Below are 12271 nucleotides of genomic sequence, written 5' to 3'. Positions count from 1 at the left end.
CTAGGCATGGCTGCCCAATAACAGCAACTTCAATTTTGTGGTTGCCCTTCGATCCGGGGATTCAGACGATCTGGAACGGATGCTTGACATTGACTTGGACAAATTGGACTCGGATTTCTGGATCACACGGCCGGATCTGCTTTTCTGAGATCCGCACATGCTCGATAAAGATATTCCTGTCAAAATCATGGCTCAAATATATTATTATTATGTAAATACTTAAAATGAATTGTTGAGATCAGAAGAAAGGGGATCTGGGGGACCCACCTTCTCCTGCAGCGAGATTGACATGCAGATCGACGACGTTGGGGCAATTGCTGCGGCACTGGGAAGAATAAAACTTGGTACTAAATTCCGGTTCTTGTAGAGAATCGGTGGACATTCCCACAGCCATCCGTTCCAAGCCGCACGCACTTATGCACTCCTCGCTTTCGATCCATCCCACCAATTTCTCCACCATCACAACCGATGACTAGTGATATATATATGCGCGATAATTGTTAGTCTTTCACAAAATTTCCCATTACTAACACTGCTAGTTGTGTAATCTGCGGATTTTATAATTGAAGGCGTCAACAATCAAAAGGTACCGTCCATCATATTGCTGCATTGATATTGCAAGGGGCAATTCCTATTTCCAACCCCATTGAAACATAAATGCAGCCTGACATGCAAGGGATATAGCAGTTCTCTTGTATTTATATTTCAATGGGGTTGACTTTGGCATTTTAGCAACAAAGCAACTGCTATATCCCTGGCATGTCAGGCTGCATTTATGTTTCAATGGGGTTGGAAATAGGAATTGCCATTGCAAGGGGCCGCCCATCATTACATCCTTCTCGGGCACACATCTATTACCAGACGACGAAACAGAGAAAGCGCAGAGTTCCACGGGAAGCTCTTCGCACTTGATAATGGCGCCTGAACACATACAGTACATCACCCCAACATATTAACTATGTGTCGTCTGCAAGACTTCTATGATTAATCCAATGACTATTACAAACTGTAAGGAAATGATATATCAAGAACAACACATAAGGCAGATCAAAGAACGCACTCTGCACTCCATGCATGGTAATGGTTATGAATATGATGAGGGAAAATATGCAGGAGGATGAGCGTGCAGCATGTATGGGTTTCGTGAAAGCCATGTCTACTGAGAGACAATACACTTGCTCTGAGAGTGAGAATGAAATGATGTATTTATTATAGCGTGAGGCCATAGCGAAGTTAGTAGGGCTGTGGTTCTCAGGTCTGCAACAGCCTCAACGACTTAATGCGCCGACAAGTTTGGAGCTCCATTCGTCTCTTGAATGATTCATCTGCCGTTCCCTTTCTCCTCTCTCAAATCAAAATTGGTGATAATAAATTCCTTAACGATTCTCTATCTTTACTCTGAAAGTCAAAATTGGTGATAATATATTTATTTCATTTGGAATCCTAGTCTGTTGTGTGGTTAAAATGGAGGAAGAACACGATACATAAAAGGTTGGTAGTGAGGTTGATGGAAAATGGAGGAAGAACACGATACATAAAAGGTTGGTAGTGAGGTTCATGGGATATCACATATATAGTGTTAGCATTTAAATTTCAAAATGTGACTGTTAGCATTTGAATTTCAAAATGTGACCGATTAAAATCAGGTGTTAATAACAAAAAAAATATTTAAATTTCAAACTGTGAGTGATTGAAGTCAGGTGTTAATAACAAGAAATATGTAATTGCACATTTCGTTTGTGCCAACCATACAATAAGACAGTATCACTTAGAAAGTGATAATATAATAAAATCTGATATAATATAAAGCATTATGCATAAGAGTGGATTGGGGTAACCTTACTGCATCACAAAGAAGCATCATGCATAAGAGTAGATTGTGTAAAGCATTATGTATATGAATGGATTGCATAACGAAGAAGGGAGGAAATGTGTTACAAAATATTTTAATGAAAAGCTAAATATAATCACTAACATAAATTAACATATTGGTTCCTGAGCTATTTTAACAGGCATTTTTAAGTCATTGCAGATTATTCTCCGAATAATGAAACAGACATGGGCGCGCGTGGTCAATTTTTTTACCGCGCCCATGTCCGTCTATTCATGAATATTCAGGGAATCTGCAATCAACTTAAGCTCAGGGTATTTTAACTAGTAATTGCACTAGATGTTGCAAAGGAAACTACTTAAGACATAGATTCGAAAAGCATCGTGAGACATAAAAAATCATCGAAGATCAAAATTATTAAACAAAATGCTGAAAATAAATTCGAGAAGCATTGTGACATATAAAAAATCATTGAAGATAAAAATTAGTAAACAAAATGCTATTCAGTTGTCTTAAATCATAAGCAATAGTTTCATGTGAGCTATTAAATCCTTGAAAGTGTCCATTGTCAGTTGCATATCAGTGAAGTGACAATTCATTCAACAATGGGGAAACTCTTGGAGGTCCTTGTGACCCAACTGAAATTTGATAATCCTCACCATATCGAAAACCTTCGAGTAACAAACCGTTATAGCAAAAATCACGTGAGAAATTTTTTGGTCCTGTCTTTTCACACATATAATAACAGCTTGAACCACCTGAAATTTAAGAATTATACTATGTTTTTTGTGGAGCATAACCATACCAATTTTCACCATACCAAAACTGAGGATCCCAATTTTGGCGACTAGCTAAGGTATCTCCTTCCCAAACATTGTGAAAATAAATTTTGGGTATAGCTACACTGACACCATAGTTATAAACCGATGTTTTACATGCAAAATATTTTGGCTGTGTTGGTTCCGGCACAGGGCTCAACCCTAGCAATTCACGCATCCGTGATAGATCCTTATCATAATTAGCACCATTAATTTGACTTGAACCACTCGCTTCACCCATAATGCTGAAGATGCCATTAGATGCACCACTACTCAAGTAAGTAAATGGTTGACTTCTTGAGAGACTCGTGCATTTATTACCATTTGAAAAGGGAGTAAACAATGTTGAAGGCATAGTAATGGGAGTTGGTGAAGAGGACAAATGAAAAGAATTAAGTGAAGAACTATAAAGGGCATCATCTCCCTTCGATGAATGTTCAAATTGCTAGGAAAATGGATTGTCATCATCTGTAATAGAGCTCAAACAACTTTCCAAAATACAGTTTTCATGAATGGAATGGAAAATCTCTCAATTATTTTGAAAATCTTTTATTTGTTCACTTTTTGGAATCAACTTGTTATTCTCGAGCAAATAACCAACCTGCAAGTTGGAAAGCAAAGGGTTGTAGGGATTAAATACCATTCCCAACCAATGAATAGGGGATATCAACAGATGAATATGGCTAGTATTCTTCCTGACATATAATCAACTATTGTTTATCTAGACTAAGAACTATCAACATAGATAAAATCGTCAAACAAAAAGCATGAGCAATTACAATTTTCAGATTGTTTCTATGTATATAATTTGATGTGTTAGGAACTGCCGTGTTCACATAAGCACATTTATTGAAGATAAAAATCATTACTTGAAAATAAGGTGTGGTATGCACATCCTAATAGCAATGCAAGAAAAAAAACCCACATAACAAATAGTAAAGATGTATTGTACAGTTGTACATAAGCTACATTCTTTAGACAACTAAGCACCGAACCTTATATTGAATAATATAGCTTCTGACAATGTTCTTTTCTTTATGTAGAAAGGATGGTTTGGAAGAACTTGTTAGGAGAAAAATATGGCATCAAAATTTAAGAAAACAATCATAATCAAAATTAATGATTATAAATAAGCCTGAATTAAAGAAGCCATTCTTGCTCACCATTCAAAAATTATCTTTCGATCGAGTATGAGCAATAATGCAACCTCCAACACTATCACTACGTGATTATGCCTCCATTTCATCTAGGATTAATGAACCACCAATGTTTCTCCGGGATTATTAATTATATACAAATTTGAAAATAATTATAATATAATTATTATATTTTTAATAATATATAATATTGTATATATTTTTAATTTGAGATAATATTATATTTTAGTTTTGTCAACGAGATAGAGAATGATTGGGTGTGTTGTTAAGATATTCCTATAATTTAAGTCACTAGTTCAATTCCCCGCTCTATTCGGGTGATATTCTTACACATGACCATTATGTAGCCTCACAGTTGAATAATAATAATAATAATAATAATAATAGGATATCCTAGTTTTGTATATATTTTATAGTAATTATTATTTAATTAACATTAAATTCATAATTATTATATTTTCAATTAATATATATAAGTAATAATATTTATTTTATATTATTATTAATTATATAAAATTTTGAAAATAATTATAATATAATTATTATCATTTTAATAATATATAATATTGTGTATACCCTGATGGGGTGGGTGAACGAATAGCATGGGACTTGGCTCTTGACATGCGATCTTATTTATTATGATGTATGCTTGGATTTTAGGTGGTAGTCGAGACGTGTGGCAAGGGAAGGCTAGAACCATCGAGAAGCAAAAGGATTGTTATATATGGCAGCAGATGAGAATTGTCAACATTTTTTGTTGTCTTGGTATGGGAGAAAGGGTAAGTGGTTTTAACAAGACTTAGTATGCATAGGTCCAGTCCCTGTATATGCCCTTTAGTATGGATGGTTTGAGTTCGATAAGTGTTGGTGAAGTAGGGTATGTGTGCAATGGGAACATTGGTTGGGTGAATTATAAAATAGTGTGGGATCTAGGAGAAAGGAGTTGGGGTTTCTTGCAGACCAAACTTGCAATGTCGAATGTAATATTTGTTAGGCCGAGTCAAATTTCATTGCTTATCTCAAGCCGAAAGTCTTCAATTCTAGTAAGAATTTGCATAAGTGAAAGTTCTCATCCACGCCTTAATTACCTCTAACTATTTGGTTCTAGTTGGTGTTCGGTGGTAGTGCCTTTGATCCTATTTCGTCACTCACTCATTTTAGGTTACTGGTTCATTCTCAATTAGTGGTTTTTGAGTCATTGGTTTGTTATGGTTGTTGGAAGAGGTGCTTATGTGCAAGCATCTTTTTTTTGTCAATATTATATTTTTAGAGGGTGGTGGTAATTCAGACCGTAGTAGGCATTTTTTTTGGGCTTGTTGATTTTTTTCTGGAAAAATAGTGTTGTTTGGGGATCCTGTATCAGCCCCCTTAGACTAGCGGTCACTTAGTGGGCAAATATAGTTGTAGCCATTCGGGGAGGAAGGTTGATGAGCACCTTCCCAAGTGGTGGAATTGTGTTGGTAGGTTGAGTGGGTGTGTCTCAAGGGTCCTGAGTTCATGGCACATCTAGTGTAGCATGCACATTGATGTGATGAACCACCAAATGGGTCATGACTGGAAGGGTGGTGGCCACAAGGACTTGGATGGTAAGAGAGCCGATGAGGGGGAGGAAATATTCGACAAGGAGGGTGAGTTTTCCCATGATCGTGTCAAGTCACTGGGATCGGTGGTGCAGGCAGCCTTGCTTGCCTCGATTATTGAGCAATTGCAGGACTTGGTGGCTCAACTAGATGCCTTTTGTGAAAAACGATATGAAGACCGCAATGAAATCATTACATACATTAATGATACTCAGTTCAACCAATGGGAAATTTTGGAGAATCTCACCTCGATGCATCGGAGCCAGCATAGAACCAATGAGCGGCTTGGTGAAATAGAAGCTCGGCTGACCCATATCGATTTTGTAAATTTATGCAACTAGGGTCAAATTCCACATTGGAAAGCTCATATGAATGAGATGATGATTTCATTGGATTCCTCTTTTCGATAGGACCAAAATTTACCTAAAGATTAGCCCATTTGGACAAGCATAAGTTGGTTTTTGAATTTATGAACCCTCACATGTACATTGGGACATGTCGGCCTCACAATTGGACAGGTCAGCTTCAACAACAAGTCGACCTTCATGGAAGCCTATAAATACAAGATACCTCAAGCTCATTGGTACACCATCATCAAGCATTCTCTTCTCTTCTTCTATTATTTAGTTCGCACAAGTCTCACAGAGGAAGTTTCATGCAAGGTTCGAAATTACAGGTCTGAGGCTCACACATGTCTAGGGTTTCTTTTCTACGACCACACACTCATCATAGGATAGATTCGACTATAGTCACTTGCTCCTAGTGCTTCATAGAGTGACTGGGAAGCCATAGTCACTTGCATAACGTCCTGAAGGAAGTGACCAAGGCTCAGAAGCAGTTCTGGGAAGTCTGGACCCCAGTCACTTACTTTCCACGCTTTAGGGAGTGACTGGGTAGTCATAAATTCTTGCATACAATGTTTTAGGGAGCGATTGGGTTTTGAGCTAGTGTTTCATAGTCAATGTGCCACAACCGCTCACTTACAATGTCTCAGGGAGTGACCAGAAAGGCACAATTGCTCACAAATATATTCATTACTGTGACTAGGGATCTGAGCTAGGGTTTGACTCTTGACTGCAGTTGACCATGAGCTGGAAATTTTCTCTCAGTTGTACAGTAATTCAGGAAGTTTTTTTTTTTATTTGTATTGGGTAAATCTTTGTTGATGATTATGTATTGGGCTCATTGTACTCTCTGCTAAAACATTTTATGACAATCTAATAAGAAGAAGATTTGAAATGGTTTTCCCCCATCGTGGGGTTTTTCCCTAGTCTTTGACCAATCTGGTGTCTCTTGTGGTTACGCTATTGTCTCCTTTGTCATTTCATATATTGTTCTATCTTCAATTACTGTTTATGACTTGAAATATTATTAATAATTGGATGCATTGCTAAATGAATATTTGAGTTGGGCTAAAGTAATTGAAATAGCGTATAACAATATGAAAAATTAACATGATATCAAAGCTAAGGTGAAGGACAAGAAAAAAAAGGAGACAATCATTAAAGAAATCATGATTGGAAAGTTGAAAGAATCGATCTAGTCAAACACAATATGACTTCCTTCTTCAAGAATGATGAGAAGTTGGGTGACTCATCCAATTTTGCTGCATGGAAAGTCAGGTTGGAGATCATAGCTAGTAACAATGATATTTTTCAAGGAAGAGTACCGTAGCCTCTTGAGAAATCTTCCACTACTTCCAAAAACAAGCACAAGAAAGGTGAGTTAAAAGAAAAACAAATTAAATTTGATGGTTTACAAGGTAATTTACTTGCATATGTTGGAAAGTTGAGAAGGTCTAAAGACATGTATGATAAGATAGTTGGCATGTATGAAGTTAAAAATCTGAATGAAATCATCTCCTTGAAAGATTAGCTCAAAAACACTAAGATGAACAAAGGAGAGTCTGTGCAATCCTACATAATGATCATATATCATCTTAGATATCAATTGCAAGGAGTTGGAGAATCTTTGCCTGACAAGGAATTGGTTATCGTGACTCTAAGAGGTCTCCCTCCTATTTGGGAAACCTTCATTACTACCAAAAGCAACAACAATGTCCTCCTGTCATTTGATGAAATGGATGGAAAACTTACACAAGAAGAATCAAGGATGATATGAAGAGGAAGGGTTCAAGAACATGAAGAAGCAGAGGACGCTACATATATCACTCACGAAAAATTGAAGTAGAAAGGAAAAGGAGGTCCATCAAGAAAGCCTCCTCCTCAAAATCCAAAAAGAAAGGATGATAGAACATCATCTCATATTGAATGCTATAATTATCACAAGAAGGCTCATTATGCACGAGATTTTCCTGAGAAGAACAATGGACCATGTTACAACACTAGAAGCAACAACCACAGGTTCAATAATCAAAGGAGAAAAGATTATCAAAGAAATAACTACAATAAAATATATGAAAGTAGAAGAAGAGATACCTCAAGCGACCATGAAGAAGATCATCATCCTCAAAATAAGTCAAGATTTCCCAGGTATGAAAGTAATGTTGTAAAGAAATCTGAATAGATTCTCATTTATATACTTACTCTTTCTTCTCCTCTGGATTGATGGGATAATTAGCTAGTCGATAGTGGGGCCACTCATTATTTTTGTGGATATAAGGAAATTCTCTCTAATCTACTAGAGAGGGAGACCAAGTTGAAGATTATTCTTGGGGACAACTCTATTCATCCTCCAAAAGGTTTTTGGTTCGTCAAATTTCATTTGAATTCTAGGGAATCGATTTTGTTGCATGATGTTATGTGTGTACCAAGACTAATGAAGAATTTGGTATCTATATATGCTTTGGAAGATAAAAGGATGAAGGTTGCCTTCATCAAGGGAAAAGTTTTTCCTTGGTCTGATGGTTCACCTATGAGAGCCACATTCACATTAGGATCAATATCTGAAGGACTCTATAGAGTCACTGGAATACCACTTATACCATTGGTTCATAATACTAATCACCCAAGTGAGTTATGGCACCAAATATTAGCTCATCTACATTATGATGCTCTTTGGAAATTAAGGAAATTGGTCTCTAGTATTGCCGATGTTCAAGCCCGTCATGATGGAGTATGTACAAGTTATGTGAGTGGAAAGGAGACAAGGGGAAAATTCCCCTCTAGCGAGAGAAATACAACTGACACCCTCCATCTCATCCATTCCAATATATGTGGTGCAATGTTCGTGTAGTCTATTGGTGTCCATATCTACTATATCACCTTCATTAGCGACTTCACTAGAAATACATGTATATATTGTTTGAAGCACAAGGATAAAACCTTTGAAATATTCAAATAATTCAAAGTTTTGATCTAAAATGAAACAGAGAAGAGAATCAAAGTGTTTAGGTCCAAAAATGGTGGGGAATACATGTCAAATGAATTCATATCATTTTGTAAGAAAGAAGGAATCATGAAGGAAAATTTTTTCCATATACTCCTAAAAAAAACGATTAGCAGAAGAAAGAATAGGTCTATATTGGAAGTTGCCCGTACCATTCTCCATGATCAAAATTTTCCAAAGTTCCTTTAGGGAGAAGCAATGCATATTGTTGTATATTTTGAAACAAGGTGAATCATCAAGCACTAGAAACAAGACCTCGAAGAATTGTTCACAGGTGTCAAGCTCAATATAATCCATCTTCGTAGCTTTGGATGCCCCATATATTTTCATGTGCCGAAGGACAAAAGGAACAAGTTAGAAGCAACTGGAAGGAAAGGTACATTTATGGGTTATTAAATTCTAAAGCTTATAGAATATATATTCTTGGTTAAAAGAAGGTTGAAATTAGAAAGGATGTAACATTCTATGAATATGTTGCTCTTGGAAAAGAAAAATATCTTCCTCCACCTCCTCCTCCCAAAAAGAGGAATGATGACATGGATATTCTAGAAGGTCCTTATGTGCTAGAGTATGAGATTGATATTGTTGATGATCCCATGGAACCTATGGATCCCTTAGATCCTCCTCCAAGTGGTCCTCCTACTAGGAAGAGACCACTTTTGCTCCAACTCTATAGGATGCTGAGAGACATGTTCTTGTTCAAAGATCATTTACAGAAAGGAAGAAACCAGGAAGGTACTAGGGATATGTTGCAACCATAGGCACTATGATTTAATCTGAACCTTCAACATTTGAAGAAATTGTAAAAGAACAAGATTGGAAAGATGTTATGGCCGAGGAATATGAATCGATTACAAAGAATGATGTTTGGGATGTTATGCCAAGACCGAAGGGTAAATTGGTGGTGACTTCAAAGTGGCTATTCAAGATCAAGCATGGAGCTGATGGTAGCATTGAGATATAAAAGGAAAGGTTCGTGGCTCAAGGATTCTCATAGAAACAGGGAGGGGATTATGATGATATATTTTCAACTGTGGCTTGATATACAACTATTTGTTGGATAATAGCTCTTTATGCAAGTCAAGGATGTACTCTTCATCATATGGACATAAAGACTACATTCCTCCATGGCATATGACAAGAAGAAGTGTATGTTGAGAAGCCACATGGATTTGAAGTAGAGGATTGAAAGACACACGTTTGTAGTTTGAAGAGAGTATTGTAAGATTTAAAGCAAGCCCCTAGAGCATGGTACACCCATATAGACAATTATTTGGTGAAGTTGGAATTCCAAAGAAGCAATGTCGATCCCAGCCTCTACTTCAAGGTAGTTCAAGGTATGCTGTTGATTTTGGTTTTATATGTTGAACATCTATTCTTGACAGGTGGTGAGCCTTAAATGATTGAGTGCAAGAGGGAGCTAACCTTTGAATTCAAAATGAAGGACCTTGGACTCATGCACCATGTTTTAGATCTTGAAGTGTGGCAAAGACCCAGTGAAATTTTCCTTTCACAAGGAAAATATGTTTTGAAGGTGTTAGGTAGATTTGGAATAACATAATACAATTTTATGGCAAATCCGATCTAAATAAACCTCAAGAAGTTATGTGGACAAGTTGCAGGACCTGATTTGGCAAATCCATCTGAGTATAGATAGTTGGTTGGGGCTTTGATGTTCCTAGTGAACACTCGTCTAGACATATGCTATATAGTGAACATGTTGAGTCAATTCATGACCAAGCCTCTCCATGCATAATGGATCGCTGCCAAACAAATCTTGAGATATTTGCATGGGATGATCACACTTTCTCTGATATACTCTATCGGAGATGTTCGACTTAATGGATACACCAATGTTGCTTGGGCAGGAAATGTTATCGACATGAAGAGTATGTATGGATGTTGTTTTAGTCTTGGATCTACCATGATATCCTAGATGAGCAGTAAATAGAAGTACGTAGCATTGAGTACTATCGAGGCAGAGTATATTGTTGCTAACATGGCTAGTTGTGAAGAAGTTTGGTTAAGTAATCTCTTTCGAGAGCTATTTCAGCAGCTCCTAGATACTACAATGATATATTGCAACAACAAGAGTGGGATTTTTCTGGAAGAGAATCTCGTATTTCATGACAAGTCCAAGCACATAGAGATCTAATACCACTTCATTCGGGACATGGTTTGGATAGGATCCATTAAAATCCATCACATATTGATATATGAGTAGATTGCAGATATTCTCACCAAGCCTTTGCCGAAAGGGAAGTTCTTGGTCTTAAGGGAACAACTTGGACTAATGGATGTGACCCCCCCTAATAAGGGATAACACTAATCAAGGACACTGAGCCAGCTCTCCCCCGCTGTTGAGCTCCCAGTGTGAGGAATTGAGATAAAGGGCTCCTATGTTTGAGGGATCTCTGGACAATAGGGTATACCCCTATCTATTACCCATAGGGTTGGATATGCTTCTCCCCTATCTACGCATAGGGTTGGAGATGATGCTCCCCTATCTGAAATATGCATAGTATACCCCAGTTGGCATCATACCCACTAGCCTAACTTTTTGGGACTATTGCTCCGTGTTTGGCGAATGGGTTGAGAGTGTACTTGGGGTGTACAACCCAAGTTGATTATGCTATAGCTGTTATACCTCGTGACCCTTAAGGTTCATTGATGGAAAAATTGACAAGAAATAGGATTGGGTTGAGATTTTCTCCCCTTTGTGATTTCGGATTGAGAATGAGCTCCCCGATGTGATTCTAGGGTTGAGATGAACTCCCGTATGTATTTTGATATTCTATTGCTTGATATGGGGTTGAGATGTGGTCCCCTATGTATTTGGATATCCTATTGCTCAATATGGGGTTAAGATATGTCACTCACCCACAAGATAGAGGGTGGAAGCTAATGCTCCCTGATTCTTCTTATTTTAGATTTGAGAATGTTTCAACAAATAGAGTTGAGCAGAGATGGACACGGCATGAGAAGATGATATTATTAGGTGGAATTCTTCCTAGTGGAGAGGGAGGGTTAATTTATACAACTAGGGTCAAATTCCACATTGAACATCTCATATGACTGAGATGATGATTACATTGGATTCCTGTTTTCGAGAGGAACAAAATCGACCGAAAGATTACCCCATTTGCACAAGGAGAAGTTGGTTTTTGAATTTATGAACCCTGACATGTACATTGGGATAGGTCAGCCTCAACATCAACTGGAACCTCATGGAACCCTATAAATAAAAGAGACCTCGAGCTCATTTGTACACCATCATCAAGCATTCTCCTCTAACTATATTATTTGGTTCACATAGGTCTGATGGAGGAAGTTTCACACAAGTTACAAAATTACAATTTTGAGGCTTGCACGTGTCTAGGGTTTCTATTTTTTGGACGCACTCATCACATGATAGATTTGACTCCAATCGCTCACTTGCAGTGCTTCAAAGAGCGACTGAGAACCTATAGTGTTTTATATAACAACCTTAAGGAAGTGATCGAGGCTCATAAAAAGTTTTGGGAGGTCTAGACCCCA

General features: G+C 37.3%; 1 protein-coding gene across 1 annotated transcript; it reads right to left on the bottom strand.

Moving 5' to 3' along the window:
* Positions 1–1154, bottom strand: LOC149153061 (uncharacterized). Its single transcript, XM_089443680.1, has 4 exons — positions 1061–1154; positions 799–921; positions 268–474; positions 1–176 (listed from the first exon to the last, which is right to left on the bottom strand). The coding sequence occupies exons 1-4, from the start codon at positions 1152–1154 to the stop codon at positions 1–3; spliced, it is 600 nt and encodes a 199-aa protein (XP_089299806.1).
* Positions 1155–12271: the final 11117 nt, after the last annotated feature.

The sequence above is a fragment of the Pinus tabuliformis genome, chromosome 9 (genome assembly GCF_031772625.1).
Source record: "Pinus tabuliformis cultivar Carrire ecotype Pingquan chromosome 9, CPIR1, whole genome shotgun sequence".
Lineage (NCBI taxonomy): Eukaryota > Viridiplantae > Streptophyta > Pinopsida > Pinales > Pinaceae > Pinus > Pinus tabuliformis.
This window is presented reverse-complemented; position numbering and strand designations above follow the sequence as displayed.